Genomic DNA, 25,250 nt, shown 5'->3' with positions numbered 1-25,250 from the left:
CCCTGCCCGCCTTTTCATGATACAGTGATAAGGAGGCATGTAATAGTGAAATAATCTCACACGTTATCGAGACACTGTTCGAATTAGCCTGTGTGAAAGTTTATTCTTAATCAGGATGAGCAGCGCATGTTAATGAGTTCGGCGTAGTTTCCAGTGGGTCATTGATTTGGTGCAATGCGAACACTTAAATCGCTCGCTGTACATGCTGCCAGATAGATAGGCGGGAGCAGCAACCTCCCACTCCTATTGCTATAACAACCACAGGGCGGTCGGTGTGACTCAATGGCACAGCAGCTCGGATGCGACTGACTTCCAAGTGTCATCCTGCAAGTAGCCCGACCTCACCTTACCGCACCATTGCTTGACACTGAATTTGCTTGGCGTGGGGGGACTCTGTGTTTCCTCTGTCACAGAAACCCGAATAGTGGGGAAGCTCAGGATCCGCTACGTCAAACAGATTAGTCAAATAACCTCTCGGGGTAGGACATACCTCCCTTCCTTGGGTTGCCAGGCTGTATGCATGGGCTGAAGAAGCAAGATAGTCTGCGCTGACAAATAGCCAGGAAACCCTTGGTGAAATACAGAAGTGCACTACTTTTTGTCTGGGTGAGACGACTGTAGTGAGCTCCAGCTCTGTCACGTCTTTTCTCCCCCTCCCGTTGCGAAATGGCGAGAGAAAACGGCGAGTCCAGCGATGGATCTTGGAAAAAGCATGTCGATGATATCAAGAAAATATTTGACTTCAAGGAAGTCCTTGGGACGTGAGTAACAAGATAATGTTGCCTTGCACACGACAGGCTCTGAATTGAAACTTTCTATCCAGTTGTGACATTACCGTCACGCAACAATGATACATTGTTTCGTTGTAACGGAAATGAATGCAGACTGACAGCTGTTGAATATTTCTTGAATTAAGTCAAGATGTCTCGACGACTGCAACGAAACGGTCTTGTGAAGTTACTGCGTGACAGAACAGCAATTTTTAGATTGAATTTGGACCGTCATTAGCTAATTGCTCAGGGAGTGGAAGTAATTGTTCATGAAACATTTTGGACACTTGCACATTTGTGTGTGAAGCACTACACGCTTGGTGTCCCTCATTATATCACACTTCATTCAAAAACTAATGCAGCGTATTTTTTATGCCTCCCAGAAATCAGTGTGGTAAGCATGTTGGGCTTTGTTTAGGTAGCTATTCAGCTGAGGTATTTTTATGCAAGATGCAATGACAAAACAAAGACAGCAGGGCCTATTTGCATAAACAAATAATTAGGTAAACTTGGGCCCTCCTAAATTAACGAGCCATCTGTGATATCTTTATGGATTCTAATGCCATATCACCATAAGCTGGCTTTAAAATAGCACACCATCACCAGTGATTGTAAACACTCATTCATCAAACGGTCCATGAGATTTCATCGGGGAAACAAGCTGTCTGATTTTATGAATTCATATGAAACAGTGTCACAAGTACTTATTCCCACAGTAAACATACTTGACCAAACATTAAAGCTGGTTTTAGGCTGGTTTTCATTTGGCTTGCTCATGTCATTAGGGGGCCAGTTTGGTTCCTTTCTGGTTTCACAAGTTTATTCTCTTGCACTTGGACAGAGAACACAAATTCCAGAGTTTATTTTGGTCCACTGTTAGTGCTGCTTGACTTAATGTCTTTTCTTCACTGGATAAGTTATGGTGTAGAAGGGGAGTCTAGTAAGTGCTCACTTTGAAGGGCAATTTCCCCAAATGGAAGCTTCAAACTTTCAGGGGAATTGGTCCAAGGGCAGCTCATGCATACATGAGAGACACAAGACTTGTCCTGGCAATCTCAAGATAAAGTAGATTTCTCTGTTGAGCAGAAAAGTGTCAGTCATTTGATGGAGCATATCGCTCGTTTTCCTGGTGTGCCTTCCCGGAGGCAGGACCTAAAGCCACCTCCCACTCCCTTGGCCCTGACTGAGAGGAATTTGATGTGGCGATGTTTATATTGGTGGGGGAAGGCCTGTGTTGAGGACAGAGTATCCCTAGGGAAATATGGTTTTTGGCCTGGGAAATTGGTGTCAAGCTGAACAAAAAATGTCCTGTGGTCACTGTGGTCTTCAATAAACTGGGAAGCCGGTCTCCATTCATAAATGTTAACGTTGTGCAGACACTGAGGGGATGGCTGATGGGATTTGCTGCCATCAAGTATGCACAACTCATGTGTGCCTTGCTTCTCAATAATCCCATCCCCCTAATACAAACCTTGTCCTGGGCTGACTGTTAATGAGACATCTCTGTTTCGATGCCTGTGGATCCATTCGTCTTTCATTTTGTGTACCACCGCCTTGATTCTGCTCCAAGGGGACAAGTTGTTTCCTCTTGACATCCCTCAGGGCCTCCTAGTTCCTGTGAACCTCTTGAACCTGATGAAGCTGTTTGGTGTGACTACAGACCCTGTTTTACCTGAGGGACAGCATCATAGTATCCTCACAGATTTGTGATTCATGACAGCACACTTGACACCTCAGCTGTTGTATACAACAATTAGACAATCTTACCTGTAGGCAGTTCTTATTTCCCCAAGGCTTTCATTTATCTGTGAAGAGCCTCTGAATAATGCCAGTGAATCATCGTGAATTACTGTCAACAATGGCCAGGTTGGAGGAGCAGACAAAGTCGCCCACAACCTAACATGCATCTCTATGGCCAGTTTGTGATTGCTCATCCCTATCTTACATATTGTACAGCATGTACTCTTCCTTATTAACTTGAAGTAAGTCCCATTTAAGAGCTTCCGTGTGTCTTAATCAGGGAGTGCCTTGTTGCGCAGGCAGTTCTGCACAGGGGTGATCACAGACGGTGTAAGAGCTACAGGGTTGATGCCTTCTCTTGCTCAGGCCCCAGATTTACCTGGGGATTAAAGTTGAACTGGTCTAGGAAGGAGTGTTGGTCAGAGGAAGAGACATAGATTATCCTCTCTTCCTCCGCCCCTTTTCAACTGTAAGTTCCTCTTCAGGATTCCCTATCAACGTCCAAAAGGGATTATCCCTCAATAGCTTCCTCTTGGCAACCGAAACTGTACTAACTCATTCACTTCTCCCTGCTCCATAATCTCCAACTTGTCCTCTCGAACGGTAGCATGTGGTTGTGATGAAATGATTGCAACAGGCACAGTTGTCTCGCTCAATTGCTCAGTCATATCAACTGTGATATAAGCCTCTGTGAGACTGCAGGATACTATTTTGCCAGCAAAACAAAGTGTGCATCGAAGCAAAGGTATTAAATGGAGAAACAAATTAGATTTTGGCTGCCAGTGATCACTCTCTGTGTGAATGTTATGATGCATTGGATTTCATGGATCAATATGAGTGCGGGAATAGGAGCCCACAGTAGTGCTAGTAATGGTTAGACCATACTTCTTCCCTCTGTTGTCATGCCATGTGAGCTAATGAGATCTGCACCACCCAAGCTAGTCCACCTACATGACTGCCACTTGCCTGGGGGCTAATTTCAGAGTCTTAAGCTGCTGATAGTCTGAGGGAGCAAATGAAGTAACCTTACTGTGAGCACCGCCATGTATCCCACAAGGGATGTGATCTAAATGGCTGGCATAAGCAAACTTGAATGTTCACAAAGAGGATGAGGAAATGTTAGTAGCTACATACCTCACTCAGTTTAAATACTTTGATATTTTATTTATTCCATAGTGGTAGGCTATTAACAGAGGATGATTTTTAAAAAGAACTGCTGGCCTAAAATAATTCTTCTCTATTGCGCCCTCCTGAGTGCTTTGTCATGTTTTCCGTACTTCCACTCACAGTATTGTTGGTGATTTTCTTTGAGATTGAGAAGAAAAGTGGTTATTGGTTTTTACTGCAGAGCCAAAGAGGGCTAAGCCACAGCTGAGCATGCATTGCCGCCCAAAGATACGTCTCAGATACTCCTTTTGCATCTTATTTCCAACTAAAATGAAAATACTCTTGTTTAAGAATAAGCAGGGCTTTGCATCAGATGTTAAGCTGACCCTGGGTCTGACAATGCCCTACCTGTCCCCATGTGGTAAAGTGACTGCTGTTGTCTCGGTGCATTGATCATTTCCTCTAACCCAGCCTGTGGAGAGGCTAGTTGGGTCCTTGAAAGCAGCGTGAGTTTGTCTGAACGGCAGCTAGGCAACTGGGATGATGGAAGCCCTCAGTTGCTCCTGGTAGAGAAGTCACTGTCTACTGCTTCACACCAGCACTTTCTAGCCACAAATATGTGAAATGCTCTGTAGTAATGGAAGGAGATACTTTGGTATGAAAGCTTCTAAATATAATGATGCATCAAATATTCCCTCATGTTGGTGGCATGCATAATCATTTTGTGAGTGTCCGTTTGTACTCATTTCCCCCTCATTGCGGTGCGTACCTACCATGCTAAAGTGTACAGTCCAGGCCCATACGGGGAGTTGAAGTGTGCCAAACTGCCCCATATCTGTGCAGTAATCACCCTTATCAAAACAAGACTCCCATGAGATCTCTGGCCCAGCTGTATCAGATGCCAAACATGTCTCTGGAGGTTCTTAAGTTGTTTGTGAGTGGCATTAACTCTTTATCAGGCTGTGAAATGACCTTCCAGGAAAGGATCTGTTTTTTTTTTTTTTTCTGTCCCATTTAATCAGCAGGCTATTGAACACAGAATGCACATTCCTGGGAAGCTTCCTCAGGTCGAACATTAGCTCATTTGCTTAAGACAGTTTTTCTAAACTCGGACCAATTCCTGGAGACCCTGAATATCGCTGGGTTTCATTCTAGCCACATGAAAGGGGTTCATTTAGACATTTTATGTCAGGTGAAAGTAACTACATCACAGTATGGGAAACCGGTACTCTTTCTCCTGAAGACCCCTGCATTTAGGCAACAATTTGATGCTATTCTCCTTCTGAAAATGTTTTACAACATCCTTGAAAATTCATTCATTTGTACTCATCTAGAGAGCTGCAAGAAATGTAACCAATTCTTTAAATAATATTTGATTGCAGATTATTCATGAGTAGGGAGCCTTTTGAAAACATTGTTAAAATTGCTATTGCACCATTGAAAGGTGACTATTGATCATAGTGGGTTACGCTGGCACATCCACCTGGATTATCAAGTTCCGACTTTTCATCACATATGTTGCATAACAGGCTGCTGTAATGCGTCTTACACAAGATGATTCAGTGTGATTACTCAGCAGCAGCAGCACCGTACAAGCACAGGCCCTGAATGTCAATAAGTCACCTTTTGGTTCTCAAGAAACAGAGCCTCCCGAAATCACTTGTTTCCATCCAAAGCGTCCTGCTTTTTCATAATTGCTTTGGATTTGCCAGCTAGGCTGCTGCCTGAAAAGTTTTCTGGTTCCTCAGTTCAGGACTACAGTAGCTCTGCATCTGCAGCAGCAGCCTCCAGTGGGTTTCACAGTGAATGCAACCCACATTCACATTTCACATTAGTCAGCCAGTTTGGCTTGGGAATCGTGTACATGGTGTGGTGGTGTTGTGAGGCTGCAGACTGTCACACACACAACTCATAATGTGATCCAAGAGCTGTGAGGACGGAGCTGTGTTGCTCTGGAGAGAACTCATAATTCAGATGGTATTATTCAACCAAATGAACCGGTACCTTGGTTTTATTGCAGTGAGTGCTCTGAGGCGGAGTGCAGTCGGTGACACTGGGTCAGAAACATTTTACAGCCGTACAATCATTTTATCTGGCATAATGGATTGAGATGAGCTTTAATCAAGGGTCCAATTCAGATGGAGCTTCTCTCATCACTTAATGCTGCTCAGGCTCACACCTAGGATTATTCTAGGGGCAAAATTGGCATACCTGTCTGTAGTCACAAAGGGTGCTATACTATGTTTAATTGTAGGTGAGTTTGGGTGTCTTTGCATATGCATGTACGGACACAGCGTGGGTGGTCACAACACCATATGTGTGCCTCTAGCAAACATTGCACATTTAATTCCTGCGATTTATGAATTAATAAAATGGATGCTATTGGCGCCTGCACGACAGTTTGTCATGGTGCATGGATTGACGGTGGGAGGGAAGTCACACTCTTTGACTCTGTTATGTTGTCATTGTCAGGAAGTAATGCTGCCGTGTGTCAACGTGGTGAGGTGGGGGACAGAGATGGTGCTGCTACATGCTCTAACCACCCTCTCTCTTCGAGTTCTCGGGTTTCCTGTGGTTTTCATCACAGTGTTTCTCCTGCTGCAGAGAGCAGAAACCGTGCTTTTGTAGAGACATGCAAGAGAGTTGTTTCAGCGGCTCTGTGTGCTGGTGGAGGAATTTCTTACTTCCCCTAATGTCCACAGAGCTGTGGAAATCGGTTGCATGTGCTGAATAGAAATGATGCTCATTTCCCTCACAGCGTCAACTGCAGTAAGGAGATAGCACTGTAATAGGCTAGTGCCCCGACTCCCCTTACACAAGCCCTTGAATTTCCACATTGCCCCACATCATGTCAGAATGGGGTCAAAGTCAGAAGGGACATATGCACTAAGCCCTCCCAGTTCCGTTGGGTGGCCATGAGTTTGTTCCACCTCATCACACCTGGGGCCTGGCTCTGTGACCAGGTAGTGTATGTTTGTCCTCGATCTCTGTTTGTATGCTGCTGCTATGCCTGTCCCCCCCGCCCCATGGATGGTAGAGCGAGGGATTAGTGTGGATTTGATGACCATGGGGGGACTTAGTGGACTGAGCACCGCTGAGTTTAGAGCCCGCTGGGAAGAACTGATTACACACCGAGAACATAATGGACCCTCCTACATTAGCCGTCTTGCTTTTTAAAAGACAGTTCAAAGGTGAATCTCAATTCAGAAGTGTGTGTTCTTCCCTGTCCCTGACTTTGCACGACTGATGACATTCAAAAAGCCACTTATTTCCACTCAGTTTGAGATTAAAAGGCAGAAGACAAAATGATACAGAAGATAGAAATGATGCAAAATCACCAAGTTGGCTTGAAAAATAGATCTTAAATGATAGGACAGGACCCATATGTATATGGATTTGTGAGCAGGGGAGTTAGTCAAGGATTAATCCAGTGTTTTAGGTCGTGTTAATTGTTTTGTCAGGGGAACTTGGACCAGTGAGTCTGAATTATCCACCCCTCTTACAGATCGTTGATACATCTTTGATACAAGCCCCTGCTGGGAATGGCTGGAGGGAAAAGGTGCCTGTAAAGGTGTGGATGGGAAAATGAGAAGTAAAAAGCAATCACTTTTCCTGCTAAAAGAGATTTGTTAAGGTGGACTGAATGCGGTATCATAGCAACAGATACAGATTGCTTGAGCAAATATTCCCTTAATTCTGGATTTTCCTTTTTTTTTAAGGCTGTCATGTATAGAGACAGATGGCTGAGGAAGACACGCTATTGACTGTCCTAAATGGGTGTTTTTTAGAGGTTTTAAAAGTGTTTGCCATGCTATTGGCTGCACACAAGTACACACATGCACCAAGCATAAGCCAACACAGAAGGCTGTTGCTCATAGTCAGTGACTTAGTTGGTTCTCAGTAAATATTCACAATATGCTGTTTGTGTACTTTGGCCTGTCTGCCTCTGAGTGCCCTCTATCTATTCACTGAGCATAGGTTTTCTGTGTCAATATTGCCTGAGCTCATGTAAAGCTGACTAACCTGGTCTCTCTCTCTCTCTCTCTCTCTCTCTCTCTCCTTCTCCTTCTCTCTCTCTGTCTCTCGCCCCCTCTCTCTTTCTCTCTTTCACAGTGGTGCATTTTCCGAAGTGGTGATGGCTCGGGAGAAGGCCACAGGAAAGATGGTTGCAATAAAATGCATCCCCAAAAAAGCGCTGAAGGGGAAGGAGACCAGCATTGAAAACGAAATCGCTGTGCTTAGGAAGTACGTACCACATGACTCAGGTGTCAGACGTAACACTGAACTTTGCCCAAATGTGTTGTTTGGATTCAAGACATTTTCTCTATGGGGAAAATCCGTGGGGTTTTCACATCATCATCACTGTCCCAGACTGTGATTTAAACTGGCTGTTGGAAGTGTTTACCTTCACTTGTTTCTTTTTTAAATGGGACTGGATCCACTGAATTCTGCTGCCACTTTCCCACCAAAATGATTATTTAGCTGATGAAAAGTTAACACCGTGGCACACATTAAATACGCAGCTGGCTGTTATGTGATTGGCCTTGCCTGACAAACTTAAAACAAGAATCATTGCAGTTTTCTGCAGAGCCATAAAAATAGCCAGTTAGCATCTACCATGTCCATTTCTTTGGCCGATCTGTTGTCTTTATTCAGGGACAACAAAAGTAAAGAGGAGAATCCCTACAAGTCAGGTTATGTGTGACGGGGTAGCTAACCATAAAACTACGTAAATTGTGTTCAAGTTTGAAAAAAAAAAAAAAAAAAAAAAAAATATATATATATATATATATATATATATATATATATATAAATATAATATATATTATATATATATATATTTATATATATATATATATATATATTATATATATATATATATATATATATATATATTATATTTATATATTATATATATATATATATATATATTATATTTATATATATATATATATATATATATATATATATTATATATATATAATATATATATATATATATATATATATATATATATATATATATATATATATAATTTTCTTTTTTTTCCATATACAAAAAAGTGTCAAGATGTCATGAATTATTTTGGAGCAATTAGGAAAACCCCATTCATTCTCCCACAAATGATTTATCCAATAGTCTTCAAAACACAAACAAATCAGAGACAAATGATGTCATAACTTCTGAGGCCTACAAGGATTTTGCTGAAAATGCACATGGTGAAAAAAGAAAAAAAAAAAGTCACCATCTTGCAAAATCCACTGGGAAAGTTACATATCTCTGCTTTTGTGGGTGTACATCCACTGAATAATGACTTGGACTTGGGATGCCAGAGCAGAACAGTTTATTTAACAGTCATTGTCAAGCCAAAGTGACTTCCTTGTCAAATCCCCATCTATCCACACACACACACACACACACACACACACACACACACACACACACACACACACACACACACACACACACACACACACACACACACACACACACACGGGGGTTGCACTGATGCCAGGTGACACTCCATTCTCCTCCAGGGCCTTATGGGTAATTCCCCTGAGAGGCTCAGTTATCAGTCACTCTGGACAAGAGCATGCCAGTTGTTGGGCGTAGTTGCCTGGTTACAGTTGCTACCCTTTGACTCGTGTTTCTGCCTTTCTCTTTTCTCTAAATTTCTCATCCCCTTTGTCTATCGCTCCCCCCATACTCTCACTTCCTTACTTCTCTCTGCTAATCGAGTAGCCCTGAAACAGCATCTTCGTTTTGGTTGCGACCACATGAACAGGGCCGAGAAAGGAAGTTGTGGAGGTTGGTTAGTCCTTTGAGACTCTCCCCTCCTCCTCCTCCTCCTCATCCTCCGCCTCCAAATCTTCCACCTTCCTCTTTTCACCCACCTGCCCATCTGAATATGCTTTGTCATCAGCGTATCTCCTTTCAGTTTCTTTCTTTTTTTTTCATGTAGCTGAACCCCGTCAGCTGGTTGCCTGGACACAGACTGCTAGCACCTTGATTGACTCTATATTCTTTTCTTCAGGCGCTCCTGCTGATGGGGATTGCCGCTTCGTGACTCACTGATTAGCATCCTCTAAGAATCCCCGCTCTCTGTCATGCACTAAATGTTTTCCTCCTGATGTGGCTCCCTTAAGTATACAGTTTACCAGATTCTTTTTTAAACACAAGCATACATAGTGTGCAAATACGGGCAAGGTGCTTTCCCAGATAATAAAAAAAAAAAAAAGCTTTAATTTCAGAATGAAGCGTGTCAAGGCTTCAGTTCAACAAAAGAATGGGGTAATTGCACCTGGTTTGTGGCTTGTGCTGAAATGAAAAGAGGCTGACAGCAAGTGAAGTGAATTTCCTGCTCTCCCCTCCCAGGATAAAGCACGAGAATATAGTGGCTCTGGAGGACATCTACGAGAGCTCCAACCACCTGTACCTCATAATGCAGCTGTAAGTACATCATTGCATCGTTTAGACCGCGCTTGAGTCATCCCTTTGTCATCCATTTGGCCGGCCATTTTGATAATGTATTTTGTTTTTGCTGGAATAAGCATCTCCAGTGTCCTTGACACATCTTTGCCCTTAGATGTACATCTGAGTAGGAGTGAATGCCAGCACAGTGATGTATGTTCCTTTGTTTCAGCAACGTTTTTTTTTTTTTTTTTTTTTTTTTTGCAGGCAGTTTATTTTGTCTATAATAGACTTAAAGGCTTTCGGACAGGTGTAAGGATTTACGGTTTTATTTGATTTCCCGTTTGTGTTTTCAGGGTGTCTGGAGGTGAGTTATTTGACCGCATCGTGGAGAAAGGCTTCTACACAGAAATGGATGCCAGCAGGCTCATCCGGCAGGTCCTGGACGCGGTAAACTATCTCCACTCCATGGGCATAGTGCACCGAGACCTCAAGGTACCACAGTGCTTAGTATTTACACTCACACAAAGTACAGGGGCCCATATAAATACACAAAGACATGCACACACACACACACTCGCTGGCTCAGACACCCACACTGTTTCCTGCCTTTACCAGCCTGAGAACCTGCTGTACTTCAACCCACACGATGAATCAAAGATCATGATCAGTGACTTCGGCCTGTCTAAGATGGAGGGAACAGGTGATGTGATGGCCACTGCCTGTGGGACTCCCGGATACGTGGGTGAGCTGACTTTCTGATCTCTGACATGATGAGATGCACCAGTTATAACCAGACATGACCCAGTCTAATCAGCCAGTTGGCTTTAGTGAACCTTAAAGATGCACTATGCAAAGCTAGGTAGTTTTTTAAGCATACAATATCATTTCAGTTAGTTTTCTTTTTTTTCTTAAGAATAGAATAGATTTATTTTTATTTCAGTTAACTAAATTTTTTCTCACACCTTGTTTTAGTTTTTAGTTTAGTTTTAGTTAGCTATAATTACCTTGGTTTGTACCAGGGTGGGAGCTGTGTTGAGGAAAATCCAAAGTTGAAGAAAAAGAACCCACACACTTTTTTTGATGTTAGCCTTTTTTTTTTTTTTTTTTTTTTTAGTGATGACAATATTTCAGGCCTTCGTCAGCTCACAGACCTGACCTGGCAAATTCTCTCAAGTGGCCCAAATCATTGCCTTTTTTGTGTCAGCTGACTTTAAGCAGTCCACACTTAAATCACGCCTTGGCATTTTTGCACAGTGCACCTTCATTCGGTTGACATAAGATGTGTGTCAAACTGCAACGCTTGATCAGGCAATACTGAGGCAGCATGTGGTGACACTGCTGTCAACATTTGGTACTCCAATGAGTCAGTGATGTACGATGTGATTCAAGCTAATGGTCACACATGATAAAGGTGATTAAGGTGATAACATAACCGAAATGAAAATGGCTACATCCTGTTATTGAGTAGATGGGGAGGCTGACATTTGTCCAGCAACACCACCAAGCTTAAAGTTGTTTACAAATATGTATAATGCCAGAGGACACAGTATGATTTACTGTTTTTTAAATTAACGCCTGGCTTTCTTTGGATTACGGTTGTTGTGGATATGTAACAGGTTTAGCAAATGTTAGTTTGAGCTGAGCAGCAACAAAGCACCAACTCACATGTTAGCCTGACTCATGGGACAAAACTGTACCTACAGTGCCTCCTTGAACTTTTCCACATTTTGTCACGTTACAACCACAAATTTAAATGTATTTATTGGGGTTTTATTTAACTGACCGACACAAAATAGTGCATCATTTTGAAGTGTGGGTGGGGTTTTTTCAAAATTATTTACAAATAAAAATCTGAAAAGTGGTGAGTGCATTTGTATTCACCCCCCTTTCTGTGAAACCCCTAAGTAAAATCCAGTGCAAACCAATTGCCTTCAAAAGTTGTGCAGTTTAATCTCAGTATAAATACACCTGTTCTGTGAAGGCCTCAGAGGTTTGTCTGAGAACATAACCAAACAAACAGCATCATGAAGACCAAGGAGCTCACCAGACAGGTCAGGGATAAAGTTGTAGAGAAGTATAAAGCAGGGTTAGGTTATAAAAAAATGTCCCAAGCTTTGAACATCTCACGGAGAACCATTAAATCCATCATCCGAAAATGGAAAGAGTATGGCACAACCGTAAACCTACCAAGACAAGGCCGTCCACCTAAACTGGCAAGGAGAGCATTAATCGGAGAAGCAACCCATTGCAACTCTGGAGGAGCTGCAAAGACTAGAGAAACTATTAGTGGTGCACTCCACAAATCTGGCGAAGAGTGGCAAGAAGAAAGCCATTTTTGAAAGAAAGCCATAGGAAGTGCCGTTTGCAGTTTGCCACAAGCCATGTGGGAGACACAGCAAACTGGTGGTGCTCTGGTCAGAGGAGACCAAAATTGAACTTTTTGCCCTGAGCGCATCATCCCCGTGAAACATGGCGGTGGCAGCTCATGCTGGGGGATGCTTTTCTTCATCAGGGACAGGGAAGCTGGTCAGAGTTGATGGGAAGATGGATGGAGTCAAATACAGGGCAATCCTTGAAGATAACCTGTTACAGTCTGCAAAAGACTTGAGACTGGGGCGGAGGTTCACCTTCTAGCAGGACAGTAATCCTAAACATACAGCCAGAGCTACAATGGAATGGTTTAGATCAAAGAATATTAATGTGTTAGAATGGCCCAGTCAAAGCCCAGACCTGAATCCCATCATGAATCTGTGGCAAGACATGAAAAGTGCTGTTCACAGACGGTCTCCATCCAATCTGACTGAGCTAGAGGTTTTTTGCAAAGAAGAATGGCTGTAATTGCAGTGAAAGGTGGCTCTACAAAGTATTGACTCAGGGGGGTGAATACTTATGCATCCAAGAGATGACTGCTTTGTTGTCCTAATTATTGTTTGTGTCACAATAAAATGTATTTTGCACCTTCAAAGCACTGTGCATTTTGTGTTGATCAAATGGTAAAAAGACCATTAAAGTCCATTTGAATTCCAGTTGGTAACACTACAAAATGTTAAAAAGTTCAAGGGGGGTGAATACTTGGGGGTGCAAGGCACTGTAGTTCATTGTTCTTGTAATAAAATTAACTGCAAAGAAAACAGAAAACAAAAAATGAATGTTTCTCATTCATACTGACCGACTTAGAAGGCTCATGATCCCTTGCTGGACTGTGGGTGGAGAGTGGAGTGGAAAGACGAAAGCAGCAAGACGGTGGCGTAGGTTTTGCCAGAAACATACTGCGGATAGTGAGCTCAGATGTTCACTTGTTTTACAGTGCATCATGGGAATTTTATATACACTGGGCTCACAACCCAGTGTATATAAACAAATTTGACATTGGGACTGGGGCTGAACAGTTAACTGAAATATCCTCAAAACTGCAATATGACCAAGTGTCGATGAAGTATCAAGTATCGACCAAGTATCGCAGTAAGACCAAGTATCGACCATTGCAACTGCAATATGACGAAGCGCAATATCCAAATTGCAGGACCTGCAGTTTTTTGATAAAGGTGAAACGTGTGATGAAAAACTGTAATAAAATTTTGTGGTGCTACAGATATGTCCAGACCTAAAAAATCAGATTTTCCAGATGTAAACTTGTTTGACACACAGCCTGGCAAAAATAACATTGTTGTTATTTTAATAGGTTTTTCCGTGAAAATTTGAATTGTGACACAAAAATTTTAATTGTGAATCATATCACAAATGCAATATCTATAAAATGAATTATGCAATATGATTTTCTGCCATATCGTTCAGCCCTAATTGGGACACCTGAGAGAGGGTTGGCACCTGCTGAGCTCGGGTTTGGTTTGAGACATATCCAAAGGCAATCTTCCACCGCCAACAGTAATGTGCAGAAAGCCTTTTCAAATAAAATAGAGCATTTACACATCGTCTCCAGTCTTTATGCCACAGTGATCCTTGCTGGCCTGAAGCTGTTTCCAGTGATTCACTAGATCAATACCAGTTTGTCTGACCATTTGCTTTTAATAATTTCCAGCTCCTGAGGTTCTCGCTCAGAAGCCCTACAGCAAAGCTGTGGACTGCTGGTCTATTGGGGTCATCGCCTATATTCTGTGAGTCAATTTTCAACAAAATATAGTGTTTCTTCAAGGCTTTTTGGGATTATTTTTTGTAGGTGCCTATTGACTGATGACTTATGATGAACCGTGTTGGGGGGTGGGGGGATAATCATAGTCTGAGGGATGCCCACGTTGTAATCCTACTGAAAAAAATCCCCTGAAAAGCTCTCAGAGGAAAGTGTTACACTGAAGCTGCCAAACTAATTAAGTAAAGTGCTGCAGCTTGTTAGTAAATAGAATATCCCCGGTCTCGTTATCTGTTCGTTAGGTGTGAAGACTTTTAAGGTAATCAAGTGGAAGAGTTTGTGATGCCCTTACAAATGAGTTTCGAGTTATACTTGATTGTTGCTGTGGAGTCCCTTTAACCGTGAACATATCACGTCATATCTGCAGCTGGATGTTTGTTCATAAGTTGGCACAGATTTATGGTGCACATTTGCCACAGACATGTCCCTTTCTTTCCCAAATCATATTGTATCCAAATCAAATGTACTGTTTTGTCCCATCCTGTTTTTCCTTGGTATTCATGTAGTTGCCATAATCCCTCTGAACCAACTGCTGTTACATGCAATATGAAAGATTTAACCGCCGATGAATGAGATTAGGTCACACTAAATCCTTTTTAGATTTGGGTTAAAGTTTCTATCATCAGCTGGATAATAGCACTCACGCTCACTGTTGTATAATCATCTGTCTCCTCAGGCTGTGTGGTTACCCTCCTTTCTATGACGAGAATGATTCAAAGCTCTTTGAGCAAATTCTCAAGGCAGACTATGAGTTTGACGCACCATATTGGGATGACATATCGGACTCTGGTGAGCAGTGTCATATTTACATGTTTATTTGTGTGCCTGTGTGTTATATACACACCCTGTGTTGTTTGTAAGTAAATTCGGTAATACTTGGCTGTTGCAACATCTTGAAGACGTTCTTACTTAGAAATTGTCCTGACCTTTACCATCCCCTCCACAGCCAAAGACTTCATCAGTTGCCTAATGGAGAAGGACCCAGAGAAGAGGTTCACATGTGACCAGGCCCTTCAGCACCCCTGGTGAGAAACTAACCACCATCACGCTGCACCCTGACCAGACAATCACAGGGAACCACACATCTTGGTGCCACTAAACAGCAGTATGACGCAGATCGCCAGGCTGACGCATGTATCGTGGAGAGCATGTCCTCCCACTGTCAGCTGTCGCCATGGCTCCAAGCCCCGAACCCAGCTCTGCACAGCACCGCCAGCCCTGAGAGAGAAATCTGCTGAATAAATGGCTGCCAATTAGTGGCTGGCGTCCTGAAGGATCCTTGAAGAATGTGGAAGCCTTAATGAACAATTAGATTGTCTTTCCAGGCCTGAGCCAGAGCTAACGAGAGGGAGCTTGTGTGGGTTGCTGTTTCCGTCTGAGGTGGCCAATATGAATAGGTCTGTTAGCTGGTAATGGGCCGTCGGGTCCTGCGCAGGTGGTCCCTCTGATACAAACACACGGTCTGTGACACTGGTAACTGGTGTCATAACAGTGAGAAATGGCTTTCATCGGACATGTATTAGAGCAGCACTCGATGCAGAGCTATTATGGCTGAGGTGACAGAAAGTGATATGTGAGCTCTTCAAAAAGCCCATCTTCAATGTTTAGTAGAGTGAGTATAAATGATCTGAGCCAGATGGATTCAAATTGACAGGAAAATAGTTGTGATTCCCGAGGTATTGATGAATGATGCAATTTTAATATTTGTTTACTCAATTAAGTGTCGCGTTCCTACTGCTAATCATCGTTCATATCATCTAAAAGGATTTCATTTAAATTTTCAGGATTGCCGGGGACACTGCTCTCTGCAAGAACATTCACGAATCGGTCAGCCGACAGATGCGCAAAAACTTTGCCAAAAGCAAATGGAGGGTGAGCACACAACATTTTAGTATCCTTGAACATAACAGTCTTTTGTCCTCTGTTTATTAAATTCTCAGACCCTGACCTAATATGATCATTTGATTTTGATACAATTCCCCCTGTAAAATAGGTACACATTATTTTGAATGTATGTACCTAAATTCACTAATTCTCTGCAAATGGTGCATTGCTTTAACATATGTAAAAAAATATTTCACACAAAAAGGGTATAGTACTAATCTGGAAAGGTGCATCTATGTTACCATCTGGATGAGGTCACCTTGTAATGCGTATTGCATATTGCTATTAATCTGCTATTTTCTTTGTAAGAGCATTGCAATGATGTAAGGCTTGTACATTTTGTAGTTGCCAATAAAAAAACAATAAAAAAATTCTTTCACCCTTCTCCGGTCCCTGCACCTCTCCTCTCCTCTCCTCTCCTCTCCTCTCCTCTCCTCTCCTCTCCTCTCCTCTCCCCTGTCTCCCCTGTCACAGCAAGCCTTTAATGCCACGGCTGTGATTCGCCACATGAGGCGCCTGCAGCTGGGCACCAGCTTTGGCAGCAACATCCACAGTGCCAACCCCTCATCCAATACCCAGAGCCGGGCTCCAGCCAAGAGCCAGTCTGTGGACTGCGCCCCTCTCTCCCTCAAGGACTGTGAGTGACACTTCAGAAATTCTCTGCAGACCCGGGCCTGTCCAATTTTTCGTCCAGTCAACAGAGCTCTGTTCAGTCTGCCCCTCTCCATTAAGCTGATTTGCAACCGTTTTAAAAGCTCTGGATACGTAGTTTTTAATAAATTTCTGAAACTTAAATGGATGCATTAACCATGCTGTAATGATGCCCGTTAATCTAGCATAACCACATATACCTTAAAGCAAACCCACCACGACTTTTGTGATGCTTTATTTGATCGTAATTGTTGGCACTGTTGTCAGAAATGTTATTTCCATTGTATTATGTGTTTGTTATCTTTTGTATTGAATTGACATTTTTTTGTATCGCAGTCATAATAATGTAAACTGCCGCAGAGACCATTGTGTCCTTTACATTCAGGCAACATGTTGTAAATAAGCCTTTTACGTTCAAGTGTCATTCTTTTCAGTATGTTACATGCAGTTTTGTTTTGTTTTGGGTTTTTTTTTATCATGAGGTTTTTTGTATGTTGTATTTTGCTCTTAAAACAGAACCGGATTGATATAATACATATAATACATATAATACATATATATAATACAACTTGTTGTCATTATTTCCTACAGGTGCCCCTATGGGCCCTTTGCCCTCTGCTGTTAAAGTCTACAATCAGGACTCCAACACCCCGTCTCCTGTACGGGAGGAGCCGTCAGTGGTGGCGGAGCAGTCACGGCCACGACCTTCCACGGTTACCGTCATCCACACGGGGACTAAATGACGCCAGGTTCCGCGGGAGGTCAGCTGGGAGACCACAGAGCTTTGAAATGGGAAAACCACTCCAGGCTTCAGAATTCAACGTCGTCACCCAGTTTGCCCATCCCGCCTCCTCCCACCTGCCTCTGTTAATGCCACTTGTGCAGTGGGAGGAACTTGAGGAGCGTTGGCTCAGCTCCATTTACCATGGCTCAGCACGGCACCACAGTGCTTCCCTTCCCACTGTAATTCAGACATGGAAGTGTGGAGAGGGAGAGGCTCACTGTGTCTCCAAACCAAAGGTTGTCATTATGGAAGCCATGCACCCTGGAACATGGTTTGCTGGTAGACAAAAAGGAGCTGGTCTGGGACGTGCCACACTAAGGGAACTCTGTCTTTATGTCTTTATTGAAGCTGCTGTAATTTTGACTGTGAGTGTCTCGAGACGGGATGCTCCACTGTATGCCTTGTGTGAATATTCTGCCCGGGACTGTTGAGTGGAGTAATGTTACGCAAGTGAAATATGAGCTTCAAGCTACAGTAAATAATAGTGACTCTATCATCCGCACTCTGAATTTCTGGTTGTTTTAACAGCTTTCATTAATTTTCTGTGGTAACTGCTACAATGGTTCACTGGGTCATCATTTCCAACAGTATGACAGATGTTGTATTTCTTGCTTTAAGGTATCTGCTCATGAAACAGAAATGAGCAGAACCACGTGCTTAGTAGTGTGTGTGTGTGACCGCTGAGAGGGACAGTTTGACGGTGAGTACATTGTAATGACGACCTAATTGAAATCTATTGAATTATTTATTTTCATACAATATATTATGACTTTTGTAAGAATATCACTTACAGAAATGTTTAAATGTGTATTAGACTGAATCGTCAACTGAAAAGATGTGTCAACTGACAAAGAGACAATATGTGACAGTTATTACTTTATAATTGCTGTTTTATTTGACAAATTTGACTCACTTTGATGTTACTGTGAAGTCCTCCTTGACCACAGGAGGGCAACCATGTGTACTCACTTTGTGACCAGTTCTCAGGGATGTGCTTTCAAATCAATCTAACCAAACCCCTGTTAAACTCATCGTAATGCTAGTGATGACATAGTTGATTAATTAAACCCCAAATTCTGCATAATGCGCCACTCGGAGTGTTTTGACAAATTATTTCATTTAAACAAACAACAAACAAAAAAAAAACGTTATTGTTGTCATTGTGAGGATGATGAAACTAACACTGAATGGGTTGTTTCCCCCTTTAATATTCCTGACAATGCATTATATTAGTTGGATGAAAAGATATTCAGAATATAAAATCATTAGTGTCATTTCATGTGTATAGTTCAAATTTAAAACAACAGATCAAATGAATGCAACATTTATCTTCATTATGGCCTTTCCCTTTACAGAATTGTCAGATCAGTAGTGTACAGTTCAGTTATTAAAATATTGCACTCTGCTTCCGCTGGTAAAGTGGCTGGTCTCAAAACAGCTCACATACCCTGTGTTTATTCACTGTGCTTTCATATCGCCCTGTTGAATTTAGCGGTGACACGCTGCCTCTCTCTGTTTCTCTCCCAATGATTAGCTGGTCACACTGAGAGGTAAAGGGATGAAATCTGTCTTGGAATTATCTGTATTTTTCTCTGTAATACCTCTATTAATGTTAAATCACTTCACAAGAACATGCCCTATACTGAGGGCTTGCAACCTTGAATTGTTGAACTTGTGGTGGATATCGACTTGGAGGGTGAGCCTCTGTTTACTGTAAATACAAATCTCAGTAACTATGTTTGCATGGGTCTTGAGTGTTTATTGTTGTATTCCTTACATTTTTCTCCAAAAAAAATCAAAACAAACAAACAAAATATATCAAACATTAAAATGGAAAAGAATCCCCGTATGCATATATTATTTATTGTTGCAGAAATGTACTCAAGTTAAAAAAAAAAAAAAAGCTCTGATTTGTGTTACGAAGAGGTTTGTTTGCTTGAATCTTGAAAAGATAAGTCATATTGCAGATCAACCCAGATTCAAGAATCATTTTTCTACACACAGCTTATAGTGAATATTGCTACAAAATATAGACTTCTAAAGTGATTTCATCAGAAATTGTCTTATAGGAGGCTTGCCAGAAGGTGCGGTATCACAAGTGAGTGAAAATAAAGCAGATATGTCACACTTGTTTGTAAAAACAAACAAACAAAACAATGCATGTTCTAATTCAAAGCACTGTGCACATGCAAAATATCTGTTAATGCAAATGTTACAAAAGCATATCTATTTTTTAAAAATGTATACAAAGCTGGACTTTTTAAGAGCACAGTCTGTAGGCGATATCTGTGATGGAAAACGTTGTATAGGTAGAGGTGCTCGGTGCTCTCTCTGTCAGTCGCTTCAGGTCTCAGATGGACTGCCGGTTGTACTCGTAGGGTGGATGCATCCCGTCGTAGTGGAACTCCCTCCACTGCTCGGTGCTCTCCCTGGTCCTCTCATTTTGTTCTGGAGGATTATTAGAGTTCAGTGGTGCGATGAATGAGGTTGTAGAATCGGTTAACTTAATGCTCAGCTGGCCTACATCACATATGAAGGGTCACATTACCATCGTGCTCCTCTTCAGCGTAGCTCTCAAACTCATTCCTCTTCTCCTCATGGAACTCTCTCTTCCTTTCATCCGCAGCCCGAACCTGCCTCTGCTCGGCTGAAAAGGGCAAGTAGAGGAGAAAATAGGAAGGGTGAAAAATCCAAGACTGAGAGAATAACATAGAAAATTCAGTGATTTATTACCCCATCAACCAGGCTACTTGGAATTTGTCTCAGTTTGCTGGGAATGGATACAAAACAGGACATCAGACACACATACAAAACAATACACTTTAACTTAACCCTTTGATGCATGAATTATGAAAGCCTGAGTCCAGATTTTTTTCTTTTGTGTTTTTACCCTTCTTAGGGCATGAATATTTCTGTGAGTCTCCATACTTCTTTCAGGATGCAGGACCGGTATTACCATGTCATTCTACTAGCATGTTTTCAGCAACAAGAACTGACAGTCTCTGTATAAACCTCAATGTAGGGGAGCAGCAGAGAGCATTCTAACAGCTGATATGCAATTCCACCATAGAAACCATTGCATTTAGGAGAAATGACTTTTTAAACACCTGTCCACTGTAGTGACCGCTATGCGCCAAAGAGTTAAAGCTCACTGATAGCTGGGCACATAATAGCTGTTCAAAGCCACAGCCTCTAAAATGACCACAGAGTTGAATCAACACCTGTTTATAGTGGTTCCATTCAGAAACTGCTCAAATCTATTGCCAGTGCCAAAGATGCATAAACTTATGAAAGGAGCACAGAACCTGGACCCTTTAACCTCGGGGAAAAAAGTTGTTTTTCACCCTTTTCCTTTATCCATGCAGCTTTGTCTTTGGAGAAACCCAAGGGATGCCTTCAACCCCACAACCTGTTAAGCATGGCGATGGACATGTAATTGTAATTTCATTTCATTAGGCACGGTAGTTGGTCTGCATCATATAATAGACAAGGAATATGAAGCTATTTACATAACGCAAACACTGCTGCCTTATAATACCCCATATTCAGACATGATAATATTGCTAAATAAATTCAAGAGTGGAAGCTGCTCTGAAGGTCACACTCTTTAGTACAGGTAGTTGCTTTATACATGGCTAAGTATTGCCCCCGGTGCCTTGCACACACCACGCATATTATATGAACAAATAAGCCAGTAACCAAGTCAAATACAATAACATTAAACTAGAAAAAGGAATGCATGTGTATATATTAGCTGGGTTGTAGTCCTGATAGCTGTAAGCCTTCTTCCAGAGGAGCAGTGGAAAAAAACAAAGAACAAACTGGCTAGATGTGAAAGGTCAGAGAACTCTTTCAGAGCTTTGCATCGTGTACAGGTGGAGAACATGGATTAAGAGACAAAGTAGTTAATTAGTGTGCCATGCTAAACAGCTACTCACAAGGTGGGAAGAATTTCAGGCCCAGCTCTTTAACAGTGCATTAGAGCTTCCTAATGGTGCCAATTTTTTTTCAGCTGCTAAAGAAAATGCCATGCTTCATTATGAAGGAGAAAACAAGTTCTGGTGGAACAAATGGAGCTACTTTTAATTGGATTATTAGGTCTGCATGATGATCACTGCAACTGACAGTTTACTTAGTGATAAAGTGCTGTAATTTATTTTATGACATACCCACTTTTCAAGGACTTGACTTGTCTTCTTCTAGCTCCACTGCAGTCAGTCATGACTTGTGTTTCCCAGGATGCTTTTCAGCACTACCCAGAAGAGGTCCCTGAACTCTCTGATTTCAATCAAAGGTGGGCTTGGGACTGACTGTATAAATATAGCAAGCAGCTGGCTTGTGAACGTTAGGGCGTGCATGTGATCGTGACCGCACCCTCTGACTCAAACAACAACATATCTTGTGGCTGTAGTGCATTATGGTCCGCCGAGGCTGCTTTTGAAAGAGAAATTGCTATCTCTGCCTCATCTCCAATTGATTTCTCCCTGTATGACTGTGTGAGTCTACAAAGAAGCCTTTACTTTTTGATTCTGAGTGGCTGACACCAAAGTCTGACATTCACTGTTGATATTTCAGATAGCTGAAAAATATTCACCTATCAAGCTCCACTTGAGCCGCGCTGGAAATATCTCAATGTGATGCCTCATCCTCATCGTTGGGACAGTTATCCTCAGGACAAGAAAATGCACCACCAAAAAGCAAACTGGCCAGAAACGCAGGTTACATAGCCAGTAAACTGTTTTTTAACAGTGTGCATTAATATGGATTTTCTTCTCTATTGTCTCAATCCAGACAGTTCTTAAGCAGCAGGAGTGCCATTAGTAAGAAGAATCAGCTGAGACAAGACTAGTAAAGTATTGGATGGCCATACAAACTTTTCCCAGGTCAGGTCATATGACCTTTAACCCATTCTAGGATTCCCAGCACAGGCCTGTGCATGCAGGAATCCAGCCTGGAATTCACTTTGGATATTCAAGTCACTTAGTATAACATTTTGAGGATTTACAGCTGAACTGTTCAGCATTGGTGATTTATAGACTACAAATTAAGTAGGAATTCACTTCTCCTTTCTTCCCACCCCCACTAAAACCAAAAGTCAAACAGTGGCATTCATTTGGAGTCAGGTTGAAATCCACAGAGGAACTGACTATTTGGTTCAGATATCAAAGCTTTGCATCTCAATCCAGCGGCACCCTGACCACTAACCACGATAAATGCACAACCAATGGAGATTTTAAACTCTCTCCTCTGCACATTCATCTACCTCAAAGCATGATGTTGTGCTGTATGTCAGCATGTGGTAAGCAAGGGTTTAATTCAATTCTCTCACTTTTTGCTCCTTTGTCTCTGACCCCTTACTGCTGTGTGCCTGTGTGTCAGTGCATTCCTCTCACCCACTCACTCATCCATCACTGCCTCAGTGTCTTTTTCCCTGTGTTTCTCAGCTTCATATTAGTTTTCTAACTGCTCCTCATACCTTCAGCTGTACAGAATGGATTATTGTTACACAGGAGCCCCAGGTTGTTACATAACTTCAATTTATTACAGCACCTCTTGGTGCACTCTTTCACCTTCTTGTCAATGGCCATTGCCTTATGCTCAACTCAGCAACTTCAACCATCTTACAGTATGTGAATTTTCACATCACTTGTAAAAAAAAAAAAATCCAAATCAGTATTGAGCTGCAGCTGTAGGTGTGTTTGCGTGTGCGTGTGTGTGTGTGTGTGCGTGCGTGTGTGTGTGTGTGTGTGTGTGTGTGTGTGTGTGTGTGTGTGTGTTCTCCATGCTGTCCTGTGGTTCCTGCTGTAGCCTCCAGCAGAGACACCAGTGCTGCTGTGAGTGCTCTGGTCTGGCAGCGCCTGCCATCTCTCCAGAGTATGGCTAACAGCTGCTGGCTGCCACCTCTCCCACAGTCATAACCATATTCAGACAACCATAAACATGTCCACTCACTGGCCACTCAGCCAAACCGTTATTTATTTATACAATCCCTCCCAATGTGGGTGCAGCAGAATGGCATCAGTCACAGCACATCAGTGAATGTTTAAGGTCAGTGCAAGAATACTTCTGCAGCCTGTCTATGCAATCATTGCCGCACACACACAACCACACACCACACCAGCTGGCCAGACCTCACCTGAAAGAGAAAAAATCCAGTGCACAAAAAGAGGCCTCACCGTCAAGCTCATCCTGAGACTTCACACCCCTTCTGCTGCGACGCCTAAAGAAGTTAGAGGCATCAGCCTCTTGCATGAAGATCCTCCTCAGCGTCCCTGCGGTGCAAACAAGAGGAGGCTGAGCTGACAAAATATGCAAAGAGAGCAGATGCTTTCTGTAAGCACCATGAATGAGATGGAGCCAAGTCCGCCTCACCTCGTGGATCCTTAACGCTGTCCTTCCCATCAGGCACAGCTGCAGCATCTGCCTCTTGAGACACTGGGTCACAGGACAAAACAGTAATGTCTTAAACACACTGCATGCAGTATAGTAAAGAACCCGAGCTCCTATGTTCACTTCTCCAAGGAACTCAAAGAGCAGTAAATATTACTCACTTACATTAAATTCCTATACCTGAAATACCAATCCATATTACTGAACCCCAAAAACCACAGCCACCTGCATCAGACTCACAGGAAAGTGCAAGGAGCACAGTGAGGAGGACGAGAAGGGCTGCATGCGTCCAGGACATGTCTAGCTTTGTGTCTGAGCCACTGACAGATATGAGAAGTGAGAGAGAGAGAGAGGTGAGTAAGACGTATGTGAGAGTGAGCCCCACAGAGGTGGGGTGGGGGCTCAGAGGAGGAAGGGCATCAGCAGGCCTCTCGGGATTAGTGACAGCTGGTGGAAGAGGGAGGGAGAAGTGTGCAGATCTGGTAAGTGGCTGGATCCACAGAGATGTTACTATAAAGCAAAGCAAAGCAGGGAATAAAGCTGCAAATAAAGAGGCTTAGTGTCCAATTTGCATAATGAGATTTTTGATGTGATAAACCTATTGTTTCCCTTTTAATTGTTTTCCCAGTCATCTTGTCCACAGTTAAAGTAAACTAATATCTGTCGCTTCGAGGGTGGATACCATATATGGACCTAAACTGATAACCGTTAACTTTTTGTCAGGGAGCATGGGCCTGTGAGGACCTGTTTTGTTATTTGAGGGAGGGGAAGTGGGTTAGTGATGTACAGTGACACCATTCACATCCCCTCATTGTGCCCTATAGAGGTTGTTATGGTATTTGATGCACATTTGCTTGGTTAATACCAACAGCTATCAGCGGAGAGATGGATGACTCTCAACACTACAGATCCTGGAAGGCAGAAAACAACCAAGGCACAGAGCTAGGCAGCGACACTTTGCCAAATGTCTCTTTACAGATGCAGCTGAAAATGGGCCCCTCAACAAGGCTGCTCTCTGCTCGGCTGAAACTCCTGCCGGAAAGTATGCAGCCTTCTGTTTGCTTGACTTTTTTCAACACCTGAATCCTGGCGGTGCCCCAGGGAGGAGTGAATGTTTAAATTGTTGTTGGGGCAACCCAGCATGGAGGGATTGTTGCTCAGGGAGTAAATTAAATTGTAGGGAAAGTTTTAGAATATGTACAGTGAGTATGTTTTTTATTTTAACTGAAAAGGCATTCAGGATTAAAGTAATCTAAATCTTCAGATTTAATCAGCTGAATCACTGAATGCAAATTTTACGTTTGAAACACATAATCACAGTGATAACACAAGGAATTTTGCACAGTGATGAGTTAGGGTTAGG

General features: G+C 42.4%; 2 protein-coding genes across 2 annotated transcripts; one reads left to right on the top strand and one right to left on the bottom strand.

Moving 5' to 3' along the window:
• The first annotated feature begins 200 nt into the window (after positions 1-200).
• On the top strand, positions 201-19,235 carry camk1db (calcium/calmodulin-dependent protein kinase 1Db). The gene is made up of 11 exons (XM_030054319.1): positions 201-761; positions 7,731-7,862; positions 9,993-10,067; positions 10,385-10,523; positions 10,647-10,773; positions 14,071-14,146; positions 14,855-14,967; positions 15,125-15,203; positions 15,963-16,050; positions 16,537-16,699; positions 17,305-19,235. The coding sequence occupies exons 1-11, from the start codon at positions 667-669 to the stop codon at positions 17,454-17,456; spliced, it is 1,239 nt and encodes a 412-aa protein (XP_029910179.1). The 5' UTR covers positions 201-666; the 3' UTR covers positions 17,457-19,235.
• Positions 19,236-19,327: 92 nt separating this feature from the next.
• ucmab (upper zone of growth plate and cartilage matrix associated b) lies at positions 19,328-24,356 on the bottom strand. Its single transcript, XM_030054322.1, has 5 exons — positions 24,128-24,356; positions 23,870-23,932; positions 23,674-23,769; positions 20,046-20,144; positions 19,328-19,945 (listed from the first exon to the last, which is right to left on the bottom strand). The coding sequence occupies exons 1-5, from the start codon at positions 24,183-24,185 to the stop codon at positions 19,848-19,850; spliced, it is 414 nt and encodes a 137-aa protein (XP_029910182.1). The 5' UTR covers positions 24,186-24,356; the 3' UTR covers positions 19,328-19,847.
• Between the last annotated feature and the right edge of the window lie 894 nt (positions 24,357-25,250).

Source organism: Myripristis murdjan, chromosome 6 (genome assembly GCF_902150065.1).
Source record: "Myripristis murdjan chromosome 6, fMyrMur1.1, whole genome shotgun sequence".
Lineage (NCBI taxonomy): Eukaryota > Metazoa > Chordata > Actinopteri > Holocentriformes > Holocentridae > Myripristis > Myripristis murdjan.
The sequence above is the reverse complement of the archived record's forward strand: the minus strand, read 5'-3'. Positions and strand labels throughout refer to the sequence as shown.